General features: G+C 43.0%; 1 protein-coding gene across 3 annotated transcripts in view; it reads left to right on the top strand.

Moving 5' to 3' along the window:
- Positions 1–26692, top strand: part of fancc (FA complementation group C) — a 181488-nt gene that overhangs the window by 60597 nt on the left and 94199 nt on the right. For all 3 annotated transcript variants that reach the window (XM_063068860.1, XM_063068859.1, XM_063068861.1), the window contains exons 5-6: positions 18344–18445; positions 25600–25664. In XM_063068860.1, coding sequence (XP_062924930.1) covers positions 18344–18445; positions 25600–25664 — 167 coding nt within the window. The remainder of the gene's footprint in view (positions 1–18343; positions 18446–25599; positions 25665–26692) is intronic.

Genomic DNA, 26692 nt, shown 5'->3' with positions numbered 1-26692 from the left:
TTTTATTTTATATGCTGTGTGTGATATATGTTTTGTGGGTGCACTGTGGTCTGGAGGAACACTGTTTTGTTTGGTTGTATATATCTACAGTCAGATGCCAATGAACTTGAACACCAGACTGGGGTCCATAAGAGGTGGCGATGTGGTGGCATGTAGTCCCTAACACAGATTCTTTTGCAAGTTCATGACATTGAGTCAAACATGGCCAAGGCAGCTTATTTTGATTACTACTTGCTATCCAGTTTCAACTGGGAAAACTTCACTCTTTCACATATAATACCATTTAGGAGGAGAATTGAGGATTACAATATACTCTTAATGGGTAATTTCAATGTTCAATGTTGAGGGTGACTTGGTAGTACCAATACTTATGAAGCTGCCTGAACTCTGAAGAACATAAAGACCAGACTGGGCTCACAGCAGCCACTGAGTTGTTGGAATCAAACACTGGCCTGAACATCGTCCCCCCTGCAACATCATCTCAGTCTTATTTCTCCATGGACAGTACCTAATCCAGCACTCAGATTTCCAGAAACTACTGTGTATCAAATCTGAGTGTTTCACTGTTTCATCTGCATAAGAGATATCAGGTTAAATGGGAAACACAAGAGATTCTGCAGACGCTGGGAGTCCAGAGCAATACACACAAAATGCTGGACAAACTCAGCAGATCAAGCAGCATCTATGGAAATGAATAAACAGTTAACATTTCAGGCCAAGGCCGTTCACCAGGACTGGAAAGAAGGATGGTGGTCGTGGGGAGGGGGGTTGTTTGGGAGGAGTACAATCTAGAAGATGATGGGTGAAGCCAGGTGGGTGGTGGAGGGGATGAAGTAAGAAGCTGGGGGGGGGGTGAAAGGTGGAAAAGATAAACGGCTGGAGGAAAGGAATCAGATAGGAGAGAAGAATGGACATGAGAGAAAGAGTAGGAGGAGGGGCATCGGGGGAGAAGTGAAGAGAAGAGGAAAGAGGAAATGAGTGGGAAATTGAAGAAGAGGGAAAGGGAAGGGGAAGGGGAAAATTACCAGAAGTTGAAGCAATTGATGGTCATGACATCAGGTTGGAGGCCACCCTGACGGAATATGAGGTGTTGCTCCTCCTAACTGAGAGTTGCCTCATCGAGCAGTAGGGGAGGCTATAGACTGACGTCGGAATGGGGACTAGAATTAGAATAAATGGGCACCAGGAAATCCTGCTTTTTGCAGATGAAGTGAATGTGCTCAACAAAGCTGTCCCCCAATCTACATCAGGTCTCTGCAGCGTAGAGGAGGCCATATCAGGAGCACCGGATACAGTAGGTGACCCCAACAGGTTCGCAGATGAACATGAGAAATAGGAGGACGAGTAGGCCATCTGGTCCGTTGAGTCTGTTGCGCCATTCAATAAGATCATGGCTGATCTGGCTATGGACTCATCTCCACCTACCTGCCTTAATTCCCCTACCATGGAAAAATCTATCCAACCTTGTCTTAAGTATTTACTGAGGTAGCTTCCACTGCTTCATGGGCAGAGAATTCCACAGATTCACCACCCGCTGGGAAAAGCAGTTCCTCCTCATCTCCCTCCTAAATCTACTCTCCCAAATCTTGAAGCTAATTCCCCTAGTTCTAGTCTCACCTACCAGTGGAAACAACTTTCCTGCCTCTATCTCATCTATCCCTTTCGAGTAAGGAGACCAGAACTGCACACAGTACTCCAGGTACAGCCTCACCAGTACCCTGTACAGTTGCAGCATAATCTCCCTGCTCTTAAATTCAATCCCTCTAGCAACATTCCATTTGCCTTCTTGATACCCTGCTGCACCTGCAAACCAATCTTTTGGATTCATGCATAAGCACTCCCAAGACCCTCTGCACAGCAGTATGCTGCTATTTTTTTTTTACCATTTAAATAATAATCTGCTCTTTCATTTTCCCTTCCAAAGTGGATGACCTTGCATTTACTAACATTGTACTCCATCTGCCAGATCCTTGCCCACTTACTTAACCTATCTATATCTCTCTGTAGACTCTCTGTATCTTCTGTACAATTTGCTTTTCCCCTCAATTTAGTGTCATCACCAAACTTCGATACACTACACTCAGTCCCCTCTTCCAGATCCTCAATGTATATCGTGAACAGTTGTGGGCAAAGCACCGACGCCTGCGGCAAAGCGCTTACCACTGATTGCCAACCAGAGTAACACCCATGTATCGCAACTCTCTGCTTTCTATTAGTTAACCAATCATCTGTCAATGCATTACCCCCAACTCTATGCATCCTTATCTTATGGATAAGTCTTTGATGCGGCATCTTAAATCCTTGAATGATGGATCCATTTCTTTCCAGATGCCTCGCTATTTCTTCTTTAATGATAGCTTCAAGCATTTTCCCAACTACAGATGTTAAACTAAGTGGTCTATAGTTACCTGCCTTTTGCCTGCATCCTTTTTTGAACAGTGGTGTGATATTTGCTGTCATCAATCCGCTGGTCCCTATCCAGAGTCCAGAGAATTTTGGTAAATTATCACCACAGTGGATGAAGGATTAACTCACCTGGGAGAACAGTATGGGGCCCTGAATGGAGGTGAGGGAGGAGATGGAATAGGTAGAAACGTAGAAAATAGGTGCAGGAGTAGGCCATTCGGCCCTTCGAGCCTGCACCGCCATTCAGTATGATCATGGCAGATCATCCAACTCAGAACCCTGTATCTGCCTTAGGTACATGAGGTAGATGTAGCACTTCTTCTGTCTGCAGGGAGAAGTTCCAGGAGGGAGATTACTGGGCAGGGATGAATGAACTTGGGAATTACAGAGGGAATGATCCCAACAGAAAGTGGAGAAAGGGTGGAGAGGGGGGAGGGGGGAGGGGAAAGATGTGTTTGGTAGTAGGGTCCCATTGAAGGTGGTAGAAGTCGCGAGAAAACTCCATCTTTCCATCGCCTTAACAGGGATGGAGCTCCTTTTGTTCTCACCACCACCCCATGAGCCTCAGCATCCAGCACACCATTCTCCACAGCTTCCTCCGCAACAAAGAATATGTGGCACTAGTCAATAGTAAGAAGTAATGTAGAGCCCCCTTCCATACGTTTTGGGCCAGAGACTCGGAAACTGGAGATGCAGTTTTATAAATTACCCTGAGCTGGAAATTCTGCAAGAGCAGAGGCCTGCACTAGAGGGCGCTGTAGATGCAAAGATTGTTCTTGTTTTTTGTAAGCAGTTTTTCAGTACATTCATGTACATATTTAATATTTGTATATTTTGGTGCAAACATATTTGCAAATTATTCTGCCTTACTAGTGTAGTATAAAACATTCTTATCCCAGGGATGGTCATTTAGTAAACCAGAGCAAATATATCATGTTCAACATTATCATTGCTGTGATCAAGTTGGTTGTGGATATTTTTCCAATTGCTGTCAGGTGTTGACATTTACTTGAAATTTTCATTTCTCCCGTAAAAGGCAGCTGCACATTGCAAATTACTAAGCAATTTACAAGTACTCATATTGCAGAATTTTAAAGGTATGAGATTACAATTTAAATGAAATATAAACACCAAGTCAGAAGGTCATAGGGTCAAGACCTATTCCGATGACTTGAGCACATTGCCTTTGATAACCTTCAGTGATTTACTGAGTTGGACCTATGCCGCCCCAGATGGATGTGCAAAATCCCAAGGAGCTGGCAAGTGCTGGTGTCCTAGACAATATTCATCTCTCATCTGTTCTCACTAAAACATTATCTGATCATTCATTCTGTTGTTTGTTTTTAAAATCTTGTGTGTATTTTAGTTGATGGATACCCCTTAGTTGTATCAATGAGTACACTAACAAAGTACATATTTTCCAAATTTGATATGTTTGATGGGTACTCTTTTCTGACGCATTTTTCCTTGATCTAATTATAGTGTGAGCATCTGCTGTAATGGTTTCTTTTTGTCCTCAAAATGTCACCTCCAATGTTCCCCAATCTTGGGTCACAAACTATACTCAACAGGTTGTGCAGAGTCCGATGCAGTGTCTTGATCAGCAATGTTGCTTCCACAGTTGCTTCTTGACTATTGCGTTCTTTTAGTAACTTCTTTTCTGCTCCATATACCAACATATGAAGTTTCTTCTGTCTCTTCTAGTGTTTTAGTAACATCCTTGCACAAGCCTGGTCAGATTCTCATATGGCTAATGTCGTCCACCCTCAGTCATCCACAACTTCACTCAGGAGCATAAATACTCTGGACTCTTGTCCTGGGCTACCAGCAATTTACTCTGATTGAATGTTAGAAGTAAAAACTATTGCATCTTTATCTGTGCTGATTTCTTCTCCTACCTTAGCCACCAGCTCATGTCGATCCATTGTAATTGTAACCTTGCCTCCTAGCTGAGTTTCCAAATTTCTATAATTCAAGAATGTTTCCAATCCACTTCATTTGACACTTTCCCCCCCAAATTAGTTCAGCATCTGGTGGTGCTACGCTCTGAAGTTCAAAGTAAGTAAGCATGGTCAGTATTCAAGAAACAGAATAGAGTCAATGAAAGACCGCACCCAATGTGCAAAAGATAACAAACTGTGCAAATACAAAAGATATAATAATAAATAAACAATAAATATCGAGAACATGAGATGAAGAGTCCTTGAAAGTGAGTCCATAGGTTGTGGGAACAGTTCAGCGATGGGCCAAGTGGCATTATCCCCACTGGTTCAAGAACCTGATGATTGAGAGGTAATAACTGTTCCTGAATCTGCTGGTGAGGGTCCTGGCGCTCCTGTACCTTCTTCCTGATGGGAACAGTGAAAAAAGAGCATGTCCTGGGTGGTGGGGGTCCTTGATGATGGATGCTGCTTTCCTGCGACAGCGCTCTGTGTAGGTGTGCTCAGTGGCGAGGAGGGCTTTACCTGTGATGGACCGGGCCGTATTCACTACCTTTGGTAGGATTTTCCTACAAAAGTGTTGTAACTTCTAGATTTGGCTATGTCATTGCTTCATGGTTGGCCTATCATTTTTCAGATCCCTTTTGTCCTGGCCCACACAAACCTCAGCTTGTAAATTAGATCCACCCCACAATTCTTCTCTCCTTCCCTCTTATGTGTCCTCGTGAAGGGTCTCGGCCCAAAACGTTGACTGTTTACTCTTTTCTATAGATGCTGCCTGAGTTCCTCCACCATTTTGTGTGTGTGATTTCCAGCATCCGCAGATTTTCTCTTGTTTACCTTATGGCCGTTCCCTCTCTTTGTAACCTTTACAGCTCTCAGCAACCGTGTGTTCCTCTACTGATGGTTTTTAGTGCATTCAAAAATCCTTTGGCTGCACTACCGACAGCAGTTGTTTCTGCTGCCTTTATTTAAACATCTCTTATCTCTTTAATCATCCCTGATGGCAATTTTAAAGCTTGTCTCTGTTGCAGCTAATGATTGCCAGACCTAGAAACATCTCCTTTTGTTTGCCATTTATTTTTGTTTGGTCATGCTCATTTTAAATGCCATGGGACATTTTCTTGATCAATGATATAATATAAATGTAAGTTGTATGTTTGAAATCTGTGCTGAAGTGTGATAACTTCAGCTAATGGAGGATAAGTCACATAGCTGGGTCACCAGTGCTGGAAACTGGTGTAAGAAGCAGACAGCAGCTTCTGTTTTTGGCCAGGAAACTTTCCTGACAGAATATCAGTATTTTTTTGTATTCCATGGTCTTGGTCATTTGTGAGAAAGGTAGTCCAGTACTAAACCAGTGAAGCACATGCAGAATCCAGGCCTATTCATGAGATGGAAGGAGGGGTATGCTGCTCAGCTACTTAAACCTTCACCGCCATTCAATAAGAACAAATCAGTCGTTTTCCTTCGTGCAGTAGCCCCATAACCCTAGATTCTTTTAATATCTGTCTAGAGTACATTCTGTGACTGAGTCTCTCATTGCACTCTTGGATAGAGATTTCCTATGATTCAATATGCTGATTGACAAAATGGTTCAAGTCTTATTCTTGAATGACTAGGCCCTTATTTTGTGACCGTGGCTCCTGGTTTTAGACATTTCAACCAGGGGAAACGTCATCCCTGCATCTTTCCTAAGAAGCTCTGTATGAATACTTTATGCTTCAATGGGATCACTTCTCAGATTTCTCGAAGATAGATTGTTTGAGCTCGGTCTGCTTACTCTATCCTCACGAGACAAATCTCCATCATCCAGGAATTATTCTAGTGCACCTTTGTTGCACTCCCACAATTGTGAGTGAAATGCTTGCAAACCTGTAGTCCAGTGGCAGTCTCATTGAAGCCGTATGCAGTTTTTGTGTCCGCATTTTTACTGTTCTATGTCAATGTCCTTGCTGTAGAGGTCAATATGCCATTTGACTTAAACAAGAAAATCTGTAGATGCTGGAAATCTGGAAATCAGGGCAACACACACAAAATGCTGGAGGAACTAAGCAGGCCAGGCAGCATCTATGGAAAAGAGTAAACATTCGACGTTTCAGGTCGAGACCCTTCATTAGGACTGTTTCTGATGAAGGGTCTTGGCCCGAAACATTAATGGATTACTCATTTCCATAGATGCTGGCTGGCCTGCTGAGTTCTTCCAGCATTTTGTGTGTGTGCGTACCATTTGCCTTTCTAATTGTATGTTGTCCCTGACTTGTGTACATGCATATCCAGGCTTTAGAAATGCCAGCACTTTTTAATCTCTCACTATTAAGGCAAATAGTCTTCTTTTCTATTCTTCCTACTACAGTGGATGACCTTGCATTTGACATGTTTTAGTTCATTCACTTAATCTGTTTCTATCCACCATTTATTTCTACTGGTTTCTGTCACCTATATATTAGGCATAGCCGCCACTCCACTCCTTAGCCCAATCCCATCTGTTATAGTTTGATTCAATAACTTTTTGTGTAAGATCTTCTGATCGTATGAATGTCCAAATTCACCATGTGCCTTTGTAACCATTCTGCCTCTGTTTAATTCTAATCTTATTTTCTAATGCCTTGATAGAATTTTCTAAATGGCAAATCACTGCTACTGATGTCAAGTTAACTGCATTCTCTCTGTCTCCCTGTCTCTCTTTTATCCTGTCTGTCTGTTTGTTTCTCTCTCTTTTTCTGTTTCTTAGTCTGTCTTTTTCCTTCTGTTTCTGTCTGTCTCAGTTTTCCACAAATTTAGGTAATGCACTATCTCAACTGAACTGTAGAGGGTACTAGAGTACCTTTACCTTTTTCACTTCTGCTTATGAAGGGGATTTACTTTGAGATTTCACTGTTTTAGTGGGATCAGTTGTATTATTGGTTGTACTCCATGAGAGGAAAATCAATATCAAAGCATAATTTCTAAAGTAAATTCAGGTTTCAATACATTGAATTTCATTACAAATAAGAATACAGAAAGTGCAGGTGGAAGGAGGAAAGCAAAAATTAAAGCATGTTTATGAACTTGGTCAATAAAATAAGCCTTAAGTATATATCTTTTCAAACTGCAATAAAAAGATTCGATTCTGGAACAAGGTGGAGCTGAAGCTGTTGAAACCAGTTTCTTTTGTGAAGTGGTAGGAAGAGCAAATAGAAGGAATCGAGAGATAAAGCTGGAGACGATAATTCAGATTTATGACAAACGATCTTAGATCTGAGGTGTAGATAGGGTGTCACTTAGTTTCTCACCGGTTTCATTCAGTACCCTGTGTGTTGTGTTGTGCCACTTCCAGCAAATTGCACTGCAAAGTATGGTCAATGTTAAAGCTGCCACAGGAAATATTCGTTCATTGCTTTTGTGTTCCTTTTATTGAAATTGATTCTTTTTTGTCTTAGCTGACACAAAATGCCAAATTTGACACCAAAAATGGTGAAAGGGAGTTGGAGTTATTTCATTGTATACCTCTATATCTATGACATGTGGAAATATACATAGGTGGTATAATTACGGCGAGGCATCAGGATAAGGAAGTTAAGGAGAGCTAGTGAGATCACATTGTATGCCAAAGAAGAAAAGACACTGATGAATGATGATTTGCTTAACTGCAGAAAAATTAACATCAGGATAGCTCACGAAGTATCATTATAGGCTTCATTAAGGACTATTTCAGATTTTCCACAGCAAAAGAAGTCAGACCAGAAGAATCCAGGAAGGATGTTTAAGGTAATTCGTAGCAGCAGATCCAGGGTGTCGTTTAAGGGCATTTAGTGGAGAAAGAAAAAAAATCACCTGTGATAGTAATTGGAATGTACAAAGTCTGGTTAAAAATTTTATATGATAGTTGATCTGGAAGTTAAGGTTGATCATGAAGTAATCGATTATAACTGAAAGAGCACAGTTGAAATGATGGAGCTGCATCTACTGTAGGTCTTTACCAGGTGTGTTTGTATGTTGAAGACAATGATTGATTTTGTGAGAGCAAGAATATTGAGGACCAAGACAGAGAGCAGCTAATTAGGTTGAGAGTGGTAGGTGTGTTATTGAGGGTGAAGTTGTTGATGTGTATCAGAGACTGGAATGACTATTTCATGAGAGTAAATGTTGAGATTTAAATTGCATTGAGGAGTCTGGGGAAGGGCTAGGAAGATGGTAATACTATAGATTATCTTCTGTGTTCACATTGAATACTTCTGCTCCTGTTTTCTGTGTTACTGTGTGATGGTAGAGAAAAATAGTCAAAGTTGAAAACTTTCAGGACTGGAAATGAATGGCAGGCAATAGTATTGATGGATCTTTAAGAATGAGATAATGGAAGTTTCAATGAAGGATGAAATTGAGAGCATACAGGAGAGTAATAATGTCAAAAGAAAAAAGGTTTAGAAATGAAGTGGAAGAAGAAACCAGTAAGAGGAGAAGTAATTCAGTGTAGAGGATAGAGCAGGAGGAAAGGCTAAATGAACTCAGTACGATATTGTTCAGAAATATAGGAAATGGAAGAATTATCACCAAAGACTTGAAATATTGTTGCAAGAGTCTTCATCAATTTGCTCAGGAATGGACTATTACTCTTAATGGTCTATTGTGTGCTATTTGTGCTATGTGCAGTGTGTTGTGTGCTGTTGGTAATGTGTTTTGCACAGTGGTTCCAAAGGAATCCTATTTCATTTAGCTGGATTGATAAAGTTTAATGATAATTAAACTTTAAACTTGAAGCTTAATTCAGGTGTTTACCTTCCTTAACAACTCAGTTGTGTAATATGAAAGCCAAACTTGAGGTAATGAATAGCAGGTAATATCTGGCCAGGCAATGGCCATCTGAGAAAGTAAACTCAGCTTCATCAGATCTTCAGGGGCACCACCATTGCCTAGCTTTGTGTCAAGATCCCGAGGATTACCATTGATTCTTAAAAAGTAGTGTATGCAAAGCATTTTAGGATCAAGCTTTCCATGGTTTGTTACCCTCTTATCTATATCAGCTTACCTTATATGCAGTTAATATACAATTATACAATAACAAATAGGTGCAGTGTGTGTTGGAGCAGATACAGTAGGATAGAATGATACTAGTAAAAGAGTCATGAAGTCCAGGAACTATTTCTTCAGGAAAAGCTCAAAGTATAGTTTTCAAATGGCTTTTCTATTGCATAACAAATTAATTAAATTACATAACAGGCAACTGAGAACTAGAAAGCTCAGGAAGTATGAATTATGAATCAAGCTGCAAGACCTAGCCCTCTGTACCTCCCTCTGCAACTGGATACTTCACTCACCGATTTCAACCTCTCACTGCTGCGGGTGGAGGTTCCCACTTGCTTCAAAAAGGTAACAATTATACCAGGGCCTAAGAAGAATAATATGAGCTGCCTTAATGACTATCGCCTGGTAGCGCACACATTAACAGTGACGAAATGCTTTGAAAAGTTGGTCATGACTAGACTGAAATCCTGCCTCAGCAAGGACCTGGACCCATTGCTGTTTGCCTATCGCCACAATAGGTCAATGGCAGACGCAATCTCAATGGCTCTCCACATGGCTTTAGACCACCTGGATAACACAAGCACCTATGTTAGGATGCTGTTCATCGACTAAAGCTCAGCATTTAATAGCATCATTCCCACAATCCTGATTGAGAAGTTGCAGAACCTGAGCCTCTGTACCTCCCTCTGCAATTGGATCCTCAACTTCCTAACCGGAAGACCACAATCAGTGCGAATTGGTGATAACATCTCCTCCTTGCTGATGATCAACACTGGCGCACCTCAGGGGTGTGTGCTTAGCCCACTGCTCTACTCTCTATATACACGTGACTGTATGGCTAGTGTTACGTACCCCGTAACTGGGTTGCCAAACCAGCAGAAATGGATCACTCAGTTGGAGTCTGGAGTACTAGAACTAAGAAAGTTTTATTAAAGAAACAAGCAACACAGTAATCGAAAGGATAATAAATGCAACAATTCAACAATGATAACCACACATGTGCACAGAATTAAGATAACAGCATCAATCAAGCTCTATCGTTGTCTAGGGGTAAATGACCAATTTCAAAATGACTCAAAGTTCAGTCCAGTTTGTAGTTCAGTTCGCAGTAATCGTTGCCATGGCGGTGGACAACGTGGGGGAAGAGAGAGATAGAATAGGAACAACTCATCATTCAGAACGGCTTCACTCACAGACCAGCAAGATGGCTCACAGACCAGCGAGATGGCTCACAAACAGCTTTTGGGCAGGTCCTTGGTGATGTCACCTGAGGCCACCGACTGTGACCCCTCCTCCAGATGCGGTCGATCCTCTGCAGTGAACCCGGCACCCAGGCAAGGGCGGACACACACCGGGTTCCCGCTGATCGTACCTTTCCACCTTTGTCGTTGTCTGGCACTTCTCACCCACTCGTGAGAAGCGCACCGCTTCCAGGGTCTCGTTACCTCGGGTGGCGTGTGTGTCTGTCTTAGCGAACCTGTCCCTTTTTATCCCCCTGCTGGGGTATCGCCTGTCCATCACTTCAAACAGTTCAGGGTTCAAAGGGGGGAGCCGCTCCAGACAGCTCTTCCTCCCACATCCCTTCATTACACATCTCCAGACGCTGCTCCATTGTTCCTTATCTCTCCTTCCCCTGAGGGCAGGTGGCAGACCAACTGCTGATGCCACTGATGCTAGCCCAGGCCAGCAAACATCTTAATTTTATGTGTATTCTCGTAACACTTCCCCCCTTTAAGGATTTTTACCGGGAGGTAAAAATTACAAACATGACTACATTATCTGATACATACACAATATACATCTTTAACAGTTATTTAGCTAATACAGAGAATTTGAAGCTGTCAACACCTTGACAGACAGTCATCACATTTTCTGTTCCTTTTACACGTGTTATTAATAATCCCTTAGACCAGGCTCCAACTCAGCAAACTTCATAGTGGCCAAAAACACTGATGAATTGCGACCAATGTAACCTCTCATTTGGTTTTGTCCCGGACCACAATAACAAGGGTCGTCCCATTCCGACTCAGTTTTCTCTCGCAAGGGCTTAGTAGGAGGGGGACGGGTATTGACCGCAGAGTTATTGCAAAACTTCCTGCAGTACCCCACCATCTCCAAGAGCCTTCTGAGGGCCCTCTTGTCTGTCGGGGTTGGGAGGTCAGCGATAGCCTGCACTGTAGCTTGCATCACTGCCAGCTGCCCCTGTGTCACCACAATTCCCAGGTAAGTGACTCTCGTGTGGCCGAATTCATTTTTTCCAAGGCTCACTATCACGCTGGCTTCAGACAGCCGTGTTAAATTGCCAATACACACCTCTGTGTTCATCAGCCCTTTAGCCACTGAATTACTCAAAAAATATGGGTGTTGTTTGCTTGGCTGCCCTATTGTAACAGACATAACCCAACGTCCCAGTTCTTTGCATTTCCTCGGGACAATCAAACACATGGGTGCGAGTCGTTTAATTACTCCTTCGGGGATTAAGGGAGAGACCTTATCAGTAGACCTGGCCAAAACAATAGCCTTCTCCCATCTGACCGATCCCATCCTAATCTTTTCAAAATGGTTTTTTCCTCTTATCAAGGGGCCCCTAGCATCATTGATTTCCACGCTAACACCGACTAGGTTTGTTAGCATATCAAAAGCCGGTGACCGTCTCAGTTCGCGTCGGTCATGATCAATAACATTCTTCCCCCTGGGCAGCCGGTAAATCTCTTTCATGATTCCACCAACTGTTTCCTCCAGCACCGCAAAATGTCCACCGGGGGGTACCTCGTGGGCCATGTTAAAAACCTCATCCCCGTAACTCTTTTGCACCACCCCCCACTCCTCATCTGCGGATGCTGTACTTGATTTCCCTTTCTTCCTTAGCACTTCCTCATCCGCACAATAGCTTGTCAAGGCTGTGTCAGAGAGAGCGGTCTCGGCAAAAACCATCAGCCCCTCGTCTCGCTCCTGCGTCTGCACAAATTCTTTCCTGGCTACTGCTACGTCCGTCCCAGCTCCCTCACTACCTCTTATCTCACTACACCCTGTCTCATACAAGGTTGGCAGAAATGTTTCAGCCAAATTCACCATCGCGGGCGGGGCCTCCATGCTGGCAGGCTGACCCGTCAATCTCACGACTGGGAACACGATTCCTCCGGCGATGTCATTACCGAGCAAGACTTCCACGTCTTTCATCGGTAATTCGGACCTCACCCCGATCGTGACTAGTCCAGAGACCAGGTTGCTCTGTAAATGTATCTGGTGCAAAGGGACTGACTCTGTCCCTTCCCCAACACCTTTGACCTCTACCTCCCCAGTCTGGGTCTCTGAGCTAAACTCTAATACACTCTTCAGTATTAGTGACTGACACGCTCCTGTGTCTCTCCAGATCCGTACTGGAACTGGTTTTAACCTCTCCTTCACTGACACCAGTCCGGCCGAGATAAACCTCTCGCGCCCTTCCTGGACTTTTTCAGACCTGTCCTTCCCTAGCGGTTCGCTTAACAGCTCAATACAGCCATTCAAAATTTCCGCTTTTCCTTTCCCCGTCTCCTTCCTTGGGGCAAAGCACCTGGACGCAAAGTGTCCGACTTTCCCACAATTATAACAGACGACTCCAGGAGACTTCCTACCAGACTGCTCCCGGTCTACCTTATCCTTTTCACTAGTCCCCGGCTTACTTTCTGACTTTTCCGGTGGACTCTCCCCGCCGTCCTGACTACCCTTCTGGTAGCCTTTACTCGGGGCAACCTTCATTTTATGCGTCAACGCATACTCATCCGCTAACTTAGCAGTTGCGGCTAACGTGGCTGCCTCTTTCTCATCGAGGTAGGGTCTCATACCCTCAGGGACACAACCTTTAAACTGCTCAATCAGAATCAGTTGCAGCAGTCTGTCATAATCCCCCTCTACCCCTTTCGAGGCGCACCAACGCTCACAATATGTTTGCATCTCACGAGCAAACTCCAAATACGTGCGGTCCCACTGCTTCCTCGCATTCCGGAACCTCTGCCGGTATGCCTCCGGGACCAACTCATAAATCCTGAGGATGGCCTCCTTCACCACCTCATACTTCTGGGCATCTTCCGCGGATAAGGCGGAGTAAGCTTGTTGGGCCTTCCCTTTCAGTACACTCTGAAGTAAGACAACCCACTTATCCCTCGGCCATTCCTGACTTATAGCTACTTTTTCGAAGTGGAGAAAGTACCGATCCACATCGGTATCGTCAAATGGGGGAACCAGCCTAACCTCCTGGGTCGCCCGGAACCCTCCACCTTGGTTCGGCACGAGCCCCTGCTCGGCCCTTATCTTTAACTTCTCCAGCTCAAATTCCCTTTCCCTCTGTTTCTCCTCTCTCTCCAACTGTCTGTCCCTCTCTCTCTCTTCTCTCTCCAACTGTCTGTCCCTCTCCTGCCTTTCTAACTGCTTCTCTTCGTGTTCTAACTGCCGTACCCGGAACTCGTGCTCGAGTCTCAGTTTTTCAAGCTGTACCTGTACCGCGTCTCCAGCAGGTTTTTCAATAGACACCTCCCCCAGCTCACCTTGGGGAAACACACCTTTAGATACATAGTGCTCTACAATAGCTCTGTGTATCTCCTCTCTCCTCATTGTCGACTTCACCTTAGCAAGATTCACCCGTTTGGCCACAGCTATCAATTCCGATTTCCTGGCATCCTCTAATGCCTCCAAGGTCGGCGCCTTTATAAATTCCTCAACCTCCATTTCTGCTGTTTGTCTTTTCTTTCTTTCGGGAATTTTAACCCAATCAATTTACTCCGTCCCAAATTTAGTGTTCAAAATCGCGGACGAGAACCCCACTTATGTTACGTACCCCGTAACTGGGTTGCCAAACCAGCAGAAATGGATCACTCAGTTGGAGTCTGGAGTACTAGAACTAAGAAAGTTTTATTAAAGAAACAAGCAACACAGTAATCGAAAGGATAATAAATGCAACAATTCAACAATGATAACCACACATGTGCACAGAATTAAGATAACAGCATCAATCAAGCTCTATCGTTGTCTAGGGGTAAATGACCAATTTCAAAATGACTCAAAGTTCAGTCCAGTTTGTAGTTCAGTTCGCAGTAATCGTTGCCATGGCGGTGGACAACGTGGGGGAAGAGAGAGATAGAATAGGAACAACTCATCATTCAGAACGGCTTCACTCACAGACCAGCAAGATGGCTCACAGACCAGCGAGATGGCTCACAAACAGCTTTTGGGCAGGTCCTTGGTGATGTCACCTGAGGCCACCGACTGTGACCCCTCCTCCAGATGCGGTCGATCCTCTGCAGTGAACCCGGCACCCAGGCAAGGGCGGACACACACCGGGTTCCCGCTGATCGTACCTTTCCACCCTTGTCGTTGTCTGGCACTTCTCACCCACTCGTGAGAAGCGCACCGCTTCCAGGGTCTCGTTACCTCGGGTGGCGTGTGTGTCTGTCTTAGCGAACCTGTCCCTTTTTATCCCCCTGCTGGGGTATCGCCTGTCCATCACTTCAAACAGTTCAGGGTTCAAAGGGGGGAGCCGCTCCAGACAGCTCTTCCTCCCACATCCCTTCATTACACATCTCCAGACGCTGCTCCATTGTTCCTTATCTCTCCTTCCCCTGAGGGCAGGTGGCAGACCAACTGCTGATGCCACTGATGCTAGCCCAGGCCAGCAAACATCTTAATTTTATGTGTATTCTCGTAACACTAGGCATACCTCAAATACCATCTATAAATTTGCTGATGATACAACCATTATTGGTAGAATCTCAGGTGGTGACAAGAAGGCGTACAGGATTGAAATCTGCCAACTAGTGGAATGGTGCCGCAGCAACAACCTGACACTCAACGTAAGACGTCTTCAGGGAGTGATGTCTCAGAAAGGCAGCGTCCATTATTAAGTACCTCCAGCACCCAGGGTATGCCCTTTTCTCACTGTTACCATCAGGAAGGAGGTACAGAAGCCTGAAGGCACACACTCAGCAATTCAGAAACAGCTTCTTCCCTTCTGCCATCCGATTCCTAAATGGACATTGAACCCTTGGACACTACCTCTCTTTTTTAATATTTCCGTTTTTTGCACATTTTAAAAATCCATTCAATATATGTATACTGTAATTGATTTACTTTTTTTTCATTTATAATTTTTTGCTATGTTATGTATTGCATTGAACTGCTGCTGCTAAGTTAACAAATTTCACGTCACATGTCGGTGATAATAAACCTGAGTCTGATTCTGATTGTCATTGGCTGGCCTCAGCCAGTGAGGATTATTAACAACATCGCCTTATCACTGATCATCAACACTGGTGCAGCTCGAGGCTGCGTGCTTTGTCTCATGCTCAACTCCATACATACACGACTGTGTGGCTAACCACAGCTCCAGTGCCATCTGTTGACGCTGTTGTTGGACAAATCACAGGTGGCAATGAGTCCACTTACTGGAGTGAGATAGGATTCCAGGCTGAGGGGTGCCACAGTAACAACCTCTCACTCAATGGCAGTACAACTAAAGATCTCATTGTTGACTTCAGGAAGTGGCTGGAGGGCAAACACAGGCCAACGTACCTTCAGGGACTGGCTGTGGAGATGGTCAGCAACTTGAATCCCTGGGCGTTAACATATTGGATGAACTATCCTGGGCCCAGCACTTAGATGCGATCAAAACTGCATGAACCAGCACCTTTACTTCCTTAGGAAGTTAAGGAGGTTCAGCTTGCCACTTAACACCCTTCTACAGATGTGTTATGGAAAAGTGCTCAGTGAAAGTATCCTGACTGGTTGCATGATGGTTTGCTATGCCAGTTCAAACACACAGGAACACAAGAATTTGCAGAATATTATACAATGCATCAGGGGCACACCCTTCTGCACTGCTGGTAGTATCTACAGGAAGTACTGCCTCAAGGAGGTAACATCCAAAGATCCCCAGCGCCCAGGCCATGCCATCTTTCTGCAGTTACCATGAGCCAGGAGGTACAGAGGCCTGAGGTCCTGTACTATCAGTTTTAAGAACAGCTGCTTCCCTTCAGCCATTCGATTCTTGAACCAAATATCTATCACAACTCTGATCATTTTGGACTAGAAAGGACTGACTATTTTTTTGTTCAAATTGTCTTTTCTTCGTTGTAATGTGTATAATTTATGATTTTCTTGGGAATGCTACTTCTCTGATGCTATGTGCCTGTGATTCTGCCGCAAGTAAGCTTTTCATTGTACCTCTGCATATATATACGTGTGCCTATGACAATAAACTCAACTTCGACCTTGATAATGATTAGATGTCACACCAAGGGCAGTGATTTTTCTTTCCTCTTGGGAATAACCTATAAAATAGCTTGGGACTGAGGTAGTTCTTACTGTGCTTTGACTTTCTATTCCAAGTTTAAGATTTGCTGGGTCTAATCTACATTTTATCCTAAATCGCAGCTTCAGCCTGCATGCTAAAGGCCATGTGTGGCGAGTTCACTATCTGCCCCAGCACTTTTACCATGATAATTCCAACCTCGGTAAGTTTGTTCTCCCTGCTGATCCCAATGATATCAGAACTATGTTCCCTTGCTTTACCCCACAGTGCGTATCTGTTCTGATCCTGCTCCACTGCTAGTTTAAATAAAGTCTGAATCTATCCTGAACTATGCATTCTTAATTTCTGGACATTGTTGAACACAAGGGCCAAAGTGCTGCAATGGATCTTACTGTAAGACTCACCTGCTTGTGTTTGAACTGCTCATGCTATAACTTTTTATTTGAATTGCTAACAGTCACAGCTGCCGCACTGTTACTCTGCACCTCCCGCCCTAAAGTCCTTTCACATGCCAGAAAGGCTAGGCAGGTGTCAGCTGTACAAATTTGTTCAGGAATACCTAGAATAGGCTTAACTTCTCATGTTCTCAGTATGATTTATTTGTATTTTTTATTTCCACTGTTTGTCTTCTTTTGCACATTGGTTGTTTGTCAGACTTTGCGTGTAGTTTTCCATTGATTCTATTGTGTTTCTCTGTTCTACAGTGAATGCCTGTAAGAAAATGAATCTCAACAGTGCCATACTTTGTACATACTTTGATAATAAATGTACCTTGAACTTTGAAACTTGAATGGATAGTTCAGTAAGCACTATAGAAATGTGACCTTATTTTTATTGAATGGGGAAATCACTAAATGATGTGTGGTAAAATCTTCCAATGTAATAACTGCAAGAATAATGTATTTTTCTTGCCAGAGAATGGTTTAGTATATTGCCTAGGCTGTGTCACATCTTAGATTTTTAAATTAGGTTTGCATCTTTTGTTATGTTGTTTAACTGCCATGTTGTGTGTCATAAAACGTATTTGAAGATATGTTCTGAATTTATCAGTAAAATCTCAACTGCCTGATTTTTCAGAAAAGTAAAGACTTCCACTTTGAAAGGCCTTCAATGTAAAACATTCTTAGCACTGGGTGTCTCATTTCTCACTTCAGTATCTCGTGATGTCCACAGTTGATATCAGGATGCCATTTATCACAAACATGTCAATCATTAATCCACAAAATTTTATAATATTTTGAATGATCTGCTTGTGATTTTCCCCAGTTAATTTGATGTTATTTTCTGCACATAGCACATCTGAGAAATCTATCCTTCCTTAGCTGTGATCTCTCCAGAATTATGCCTGGAATCTGAAGTCTAAACAATTCATCATGAAATTCCCTACAGACCACTGAAAATGACATGACAGACGATACTAGCCCTGATTTTTCATTTTGGCCTTTAGATCTAGAAACTTAATATATTTATATATATGTAACGGTTATCTTTGTGATTTTCCAGTTCTTTAAAGTTATGTTCACAGCTGTATTAATCAGTGATTGATACCCACTTTGCTTTTAAGAGTCAGTAAATGAAGATAGTTAAAAATTTTTGATTTCATACTGTGGAGGTACTGAGCCACTATTCGTTACCTATTACCCAAATGATTTGATTAGTAACATTCTAAAATATATTAATATTGCATGTTTGCTGTTTTTTTCAATAGAGCTTGCTGCAGAGTTTGACTAGTGTAGATCAAGAAGTTAGAAGCTTTATTCAGAGCTTACATTTCCCAGAGGAGGACTACCATCTTAAATTATTGAAAAATGTATGTATATTTTTGGAAGATACCTTTTAAGAGCTAAATCAAATGCTCTCATTGCATGCATGTTCTTTTTTCAATTTGCAAAGATGGAAATAATTTTCGTATCTATATTTGTCGTGAATGTGGTAGTAATTACAAAATGGATTGTATACCTTTGTACTGGGTCCTAATATATTTTTTTCACTATTCTGGAATTCTGACAAAAGGCGTGAGGAGGGTGGTTACACAACCACTAGTTTGCCAACTATACCCAACTATGCTTGGCCTCCGCAGCTATCAGGTGCAAACAATCCTCATATCTAACCCCCTCCAGCTAAAGAAATTCCTCCTCATCTCTGTTCAAAATGGGTATCCTTTCATTCTGAGGTTGGGCCCTTTGGTCCTAGACTCTCCCACTACTGGAAATATCCACTCTATCCAGGTCTTTAAATATTTGGTGGGTTTCAGTGAGATTGCCCCTCATCTGGTGAGTACAGTCTCAGAGCCATCAACTACTTCTCATAGGTTAACCTTTTCATTCCTCCTCTGGATCGTCTCCAATATCAGCACATCCATCCTTAGATATGGCACCCAAATTTGCTCATAATATTCCAAATCTAGTCTGATAAAGCCTCAGCATTACATCCTTGCATGTCTATCCAAGTACTCTCGAAATCCTTACTAATGACTTAGCCTGCAAGTTAACCTTTAGGGAATCCTGAACTAGGACTTGCAAGTCCTTTTGCACTTCTGATTTCTGAATTCTCATTCCATTTAGAAAATAGTCTATGCCTTTATTCCTTCTATCAAAGGACGTGAACATGTTCTTCCCTATGCGGTATTCCATCTGCCACTTCTTTTTCCATTCCCCCACCTATTTAAGTGCTTTTGCAGACCATCTGCCCCACCACCCATCTTTGTATCATCTACATATAACTTAAAAAGTAATTGACCCAACGCTGACACCTGCAAAACACTACTAGTCCCCAGCAGCCAAGTAAAAAGCCCCGCCCTTTATTCCCACTCCTTGTGTTCTGCCAGTCAGCAAATCTTCTGTCCATACTAGTACCTTTCCTGTATTACCATGGGCTCCTATTTTGTTTAGCAGCCTCATGTGGCACCTTGTAATTCAAATAAACTAAAAACAGATCCCAAATAAACAACAGCCACTGACTCTCCTTTGCCTATCCTTTTTGTTACTTTCTCAAAGAATTAAAATAGATTTGTCAGGCTAGTTCTCCCATTAAGGAAACCATACTGAGTTCAGCCTATTTTGTATGGTCCTGAAAACTGACTACAGGGAGTTAGGAAAGAAGCTGAGAAGCAGGACCACAAGGATAATAATTAGATTATTGCCTGTGCCATGTGACAGTGAGACAATAAGACAGGGAAAGGATGATAGGGTACAGGAACCATGGTGTACAAAGGCTGTTGACAATCTAGTCAAGAAGAAAAGAAAAGCTTATGAAAGGTTCAAAAAATTAGGTAATGATAGAGATCTAGAAAATTATAAGGCTAGCAGGAAGGAGCTTAAGAATGAAATTAGGAGAGCCAGAAGGGGCCATGAGAAGGCTTTGGCAAGCAGGATTAAGGAAAACCCCAAGGCATTGTACAAGTATGTGAAGAGCAAGAGGATAGAACCTGAGAGAATAGGACCAATCAAGTATGACAGTGGAAAAGTGTATATGGAACAGGAGGAGATAGTGGAGGTACTTAATGAATTGCTTGCTTCAGTATTCACTACGGAAAAGGACCTTGGTGATTGTAGGGATGACTTACAGCGGACTGAAAAGCTTGAGTATATAGACATTAAGAAAAAGGATTGCTGGAGCTTTTGGAAAGCATCAAATTGGATAAGTCACCGGGACTGGACGAGATGTACCCCAGGCTAGTGTGGGAGGTGAGGGAGGAGATTGCTGAACCTCTGGCAATGATCTTTGCAGCATTAATGGGGACTGGAGACGTTCTGGAGGATTGGAGGGTTGCAAGTGTTGTTCCCTTACTCAAGAAAGGGAGTAGAGATAGCTCAGGAAACTACAGACCAGTGAGTCTTACTTCACTGGTTAGTAAGTTGATGGAGAAGATCCTGAGAGGCAGGATTTATGAACATTCGGAGAGGCATAATATGATTAGCAATAGTCTATGTTCTATGTTTCTATGCTTCCAAGTATGCCCGAGATCTCATCCTTAATAATGGACTCTAAAATCTTACCGACCACTGAAGTCTGGTTAACTGGCCTATAATTTCCAGTCTTTTGCCTCCCTCTCTTCCAAAGAGTGGAGTGATTTTCCAGTCCTTTGGAACCATTCCAGACTCTGGTGATTCTTGAATGATCCTTCAGACCTTCCAGCTTCCCAAGCAACTTCTCCTTAATAATAGTAACTACACTCACTCATGCCTTCTGACTCTCGAATTTCAGAATGAAGACTGATGCAAAGTACGTATTCAATTTGCTGCCATTTCTCTGTTCCTGTTTTCTCCAGTGGTTTTCAGTTTTCAGTGGTCCAATGCCTTTTGTTCACACCTTATATATTTGGAAAAAATTTTGGTATCCTCTATTTTTTATATCATTGGCTACCTTAGTTTCACATTCCATCTTTTCTCCCCTTATTGGCTTTCAGTTGCCCTCTGTTGGTTTTTGAAATCTTCGTAATTCCCTAGCTTCCCACTCAATTTTGCAATATTACATCCCCTCTCTTTTGCTTTCGTGCTGGCTTTGACTTTATTTTCAGCCACAGTTGCCTCATTCTCCCTTTAGAATGCTGCTTCTTCTTTGAGATGAAGTGATCCAGTGTCTTTCTTTATTCAACTCTAATACTGATACACTGATTTCAGCTTCTCAAATTGAAGGGGGAATTCTATCACAAATGAACATGGCCTGTGACTGGAAAATGCTGGTGGATGTCGATAAACAACTCACCTTTCCTCTGGAAATTGCTATCACAACCTTAGGCCCAACTCGGTTTTCTGGTCCAATTCATTACAGATTGTCTACATTGTGGAACTCACAGTCCCGTGTGAGGATTCAGTGGCTGAAGCATATGAGCACAAGAGGCTACGCTATGCAGATCTAGCAGCTGAAGCTCAGCGATGGGGCTGGAAAGCCAATGTTTGTCTTGTGGAAGTGGGTTGTAGGGGAACTATAGCCACATCCATCAAATTGCTGAAGGAGCTGGGGATCCATGATCAGACTCTACGGCAAACCATCAGATCCACATTAGAGGGAGCAGAAAGAAGCAGTCACTGGCTTTACATCAAGCGAAAAGAACTGTCCTGGGCTCCAAGATAGCATCAAGAGTGTGGAAAGCCACAACGGGGGTGACTCTGGGATGCCAGAAGTTATTGTCGAGCCCTCCAGAGATGTAGTGGGCTAACCGACGAAACATCAAGAAACAACTTGAAAACCCCTGCGTGCCAACCCTGTGCATCTCCCAACGTCAAGGCGGTCTCGAGCAAGTGCCTACAACCCATTGGCACAAGCTATCTTATCCTGTGTTTTTTGATTTTGATTAACTGGACCTTCCCTAAGACTGCTGTGAAAGGGTAACTGACGACAAGGGAAAGACCGTGTGACAGCATGGAAAGACAGTTGACAGGAGGGAATAGACCCCAGTGGGGCTGTCATGGGCTAGATACCCATGGCGGCAGTCCTCAACGCTGTTTCAGCATGTTGGAGACAACCACCAATGGCTATGAAAAGGCAACAAAGGAAGATACCCCTAGAGCCTGTGAGAGCAGGGGCGCAATATAGCTCAGTGACTGATAACATGGCTACGGGCCTACGAATGGAATCTACCATGAATAAAGAGAGCACTGTACAAGAGACACCAAAACACCAGCAGCAGTAGTGGGACACAAGTGTGTCGGGTGTGCATCTGTGGGTGGTGGAAAGTAACATCAGAAAAGGGGTGGAAGATCCATCAGGGGAGGAAAAGGTGCTTGAGGGAGCAGGGGTAGGGGACCTCGCATTGATCACATCTTGCAGCGAAGTCAATCAACTAAGTCGAGTGAAGCACAGCGACCGGACACAAACCAAAGTTCACAGAGTATCCACACCCCTGTCACTGAGGAGGTTAGCACAGAGACCCCAGTACAGGGTCCTACCCCACCACCAGCACCTCCCAAGGGGAAAAAGATCAAAGGGTGCAGATCACTTGTGAAGCGGCCTAAAACTGCTGATATGAAAGAGTTGGAAACCATCAACAACAACTTGATGAAAATTTTGGAGGATTTAAAAGGAACAGCAGAAACGAACAAGTGCTGGACTTCATCTTCCCCCATTAGGCTGTACATGGACGATATAACAACACTGACTACTACTGCAGTGTACCAAGCAACTACTTGGAAGGCTGCAGGAACACATTAAGTGAGCCAGAATGAAAATCAAACCCAGCAAGCCACGAAGCATCTCCATAGTCAAGGGAATGCTGAAAGACATGAAGTTCCTCATCGGTGCTGACCCTGTTCCAGCAGTGTCTGAACAGCCTGTCAAAAGCCTGGGTAGATGGTACAACACCAGCCTCATGGACAAAGAGCAGGTGCAGCAACTAAAGCAATACATGGCCAACAGCGTGGATAATATCGACAAGACCATGCTGTCTGGAAAACTGAAGCTCTGGTGCTGACAGTTTGGACTCCTAACCTGGGTGATGTGGCCACTCACTGTCTATGAAGTCCCACTAACAACCGTGAAGAAGCTCGAGCGAACCATCACTTTGCTCATAAAGAAGTGGCTCCATGTCCCAAGGTGTATCAGTAACATCAGCCTCTATGGTAAAGGAGTCCTTGAACTACCTTTCACTGGCCTTACAGAGGAATTCAAGGGTTCTAAGGTGCATCTACAGGTAACATTGAAAGACTCTCATGACAAGACCATCAGTAAAACTGCATGGATCTTATCATCTGGGTGGAAATGGACCCAGCAGCCCTTAGGCATAGAGACATTGTGGGGCAAGTCCAATAGAGCAAGGACACCTTTGGTCTGGCAGCAAATGGACCCATCTGGCACAAGGCCACAACTCCAGACCAAAGGAAGATGGTTGTCGAGGAAGTATGGCGACAAGAAGAGTTAGACAGGAATGCAAAGGCCGTCTCCCTGACTAAGCAGGGGCAATGGATGTGGTGGGAAAACACCAAGAGGAAGAAATCAACTGGAAGGACATATGAGAGATGGAAGCAAACAGAATTAGCTTTCTCATCAGAGCTACATATGATCTGCTTCCCTCACAAAAAAAAAACCCTCCACGAATGGTTCAGTACCCTGTGCCCGATTCCGGCGACCCTCAAACGTATCCCGGCAAGCTGCAACATGAGCCTCACACAAGGCAGATACAGGCAAGTCTTGAAGAGTCTGGCAGCAGCAATCAGACCAAGAGGATAGCAACCAACTCCTTGCTCCCTAGAACGACTAAGGCTCTGACTCCAGCAGCATTTGTCTGGGAGGGAGGGTAAAAGCCAACTAATTTCCCTCCTAAACCAGAAATAGGACAGATGAACATGGCCCATGACTGGAAAATGCAACATTGTATCTTCCATTTTCTAACTGCGCTATAGGCTTACCTACCTTGTTTCAAATACTCTGTGCATTCAGATATAACATCTTCAGTCATGTATTCACCACCCATCTTCTCAAATTTGTTTTCATGTTACTTGCAGTAAAATTCTTATCCCTTTCTAAATTTTCTCTCTTTTTATTCTGGAGACTTCTGTAATCTTGCCTGTATTGTCCTTCCCTTTTACTTTTTCCATACTTTTTCAACGTGTTGAACCATCTGCTCCCCCACCCACTGCCCCACTCTATTATTTAGTTTAAAGCCTATCCACAGCACTAGTTATGCAATTCAGCACAGGACCCTGGTCCCAACATAGTTCAGATGGAGCCAGTCCCACTGGAACATCTCTCTGCTTCTCCAGTACTGGTGCCAATATCCCACTTCTCCCACACCAATCTGAGCCACGCACATAACTCTCTGATCTTATTAACCCTGTGCTAATTTTCACGTGTCCCAATTAACAATGCCAAGATTATTACCTTTTTTGTTCTGCATTTTAATTTAGTCCCCAGCTGCTCAAACTCCCTCAGCAGAACCGCCTTCCTTACTTTTCCTACGTCATTAGTACCCACATGGACCACAACAACTAGATCTTTCCCCTTCCAAATTCCTCTGCAGGTCAGGTCAGATGGGGCATGCAACACAGCCTTTGGGACTCTTGATCCTTACAAAAAGGAATTGTGTATATTTCCTTGTCCATCATATGCCTAATTACAACTACATTTCTCTTCTCTCCCCTCTCTTGAATGGATCCCTGAACCATGGTGCTACAGTTAGATTGCTTGTACTTCCTACAGCCCCTACTTGCCCACACAAGGAGCAAGAACCTCAAGGGTTAAGCATCCTCTCCAGCACTACATCTTGGATTCCTTTACCTGTCTCACTTTCAGTCACATCCCCTTATCCTTGATCACAGACTGAATTTAAAGCAGTTAATCTAATGGGTGTGACTATCTCCAAAAACACAGCATCCGGGTAACTCTCCCCCTCCCTGATGAGTCGCTGTGTTTGAAGCTCCGTGCTTCCAGATTAACAAGTTTGAGCCTAAATCCCTCAATCAACCAACACTTGCAGTAGATGTGGTCACCAGAAACCACAATAGGATCCACTGGCTCCCACATCGTGCAGCTACAACAGATCATCTGATCCTGCATTCCTACTTTATTTAGGTAAATGTAATTTGGTGTCTTATTATTCAATTACTATGTTGTCAGTAATGTCATTTTTACAAGCTACTAAGCAGGTTTGTCTGCCTGAGTAGCCTCAAAGTCCCACCTTGTGTTTTGGTTCTGTAGCGATGCACTGCCAATATACCAGAACAATACCAAGGCAAAGAGGGTTAAATACAGTTTATAGAGAGTAATATTGTATTCCCTTTATCTTAGTAGGTTATGGGATGATATAATTGAGTCATCAAAATAACTAAAGGATTAAAATATTTAATAAAGAGGGAATTCAAAATTTGAGGACAGGACCTTCTCATTGAGAGCTAGGGCTGATCTCAAGTTACTCCTTCTTCATATAAAGTAATAGAAATTAGTAAACCATTTGAAATATTCAAACTTAAGATTAACGGACTTAAGTTTTTATTTCGTATTGTATGATTTTCTATTTCGTTTTTCCAGGTGGTCACTTCTCTAGTGAAGCAGCTTCAAGACCATCACTGCGACAGAAGGTCCATATCATTTAGGTACAGTAAATGTCATAAGACCATAAGACAAAGGAGCAGAAGTCGGCCATTCGGCCCATCGAGTCTGCTCCACCATTTTATCATGAGCTGATCCATTCTTCCATTTAGTCCCACTCCCCTGCCTTCTCACCATAACCTTTGATGCCCTGGCTACTCAGATACCTATCAATCTCTGCCTTAAATACACCCAATGACTTGGCCTCCACTGCTGCCTGTGGCAACAAATTCCATAGATTCACCACCCTCTGACTAAAAAAATGTCTTCGCATTTCTGTTCTGAAAGGGCGCCCTTCAATCCTTAAGTCATGCCCTCTCATACTAGACTCCCCCATCATGGGAAACAACTTTGCCACATCCACTCTGTCCATGCCTTTCAACATTCGAAATGTTTCTATGAGGTCTCCCCTCATTCTTCTAAACTCCAAGTCATCTTTGAAGTAAGGTGTGAAATCATTCAAATCTTTACAATATAATTGGTGATTGATGTAAACACTTACAAAATTGGGCTTTATTTCATTTGTTAATTTTTTCTGCCCTCTTAACAAAGGGAGAAATTCATGTAACGAAATATTGTGGTTTGCGTTCTTACTGCAGGTTTAGGTTCATTATATATATGGTTATGATGATGTTTAAATTGAAGTACCTTTACTTCACTTTAAAGTGAGTAAAAGTACACGGAAAATACTGTAACTCCAGTGCCCTGTTGAATATTGCTCAAATAGGCATCATTTAAACGTAACTGCTATTGATTAAAATTTCTTCATAGAGCGAGGAGTATTTTCCTTTACACTTTCTAAGGATTTCAATTGTGGCAGACGAATTACTTCTTTGCAAAAAGAACCATGAAGTTTATTTTAATTTAATCTTGTATTTAAATATACTGTATAGTTTCCATATTTCTCTCAATGTTCCTTACATTAATATTTTATTTCAGATGATAATGTGTGTAGAACAACATTGAAGCACTCCATCATTCTGCTCAGTAGTTTAATCGAAGAAAGTACAAAACAAGAAGAAAGTTCAGATAT

The sequence above is a fragment of the Mobula hypostoma genome, chromosome 16 (assembly GCF_963921235.1).
Source record: "Mobula hypostoma chromosome 16, sMobHyp1.1, whole genome shotgun sequence".
Lineage (NCBI taxonomy): Eukaryota > Metazoa > Chordata > Chondrichthyes > Myliobatiformes > Myliobatidae > Mobula > Mobula hypostoma.
This window is presented reverse-complemented; position numbering and strand designations above follow the sequence as displayed.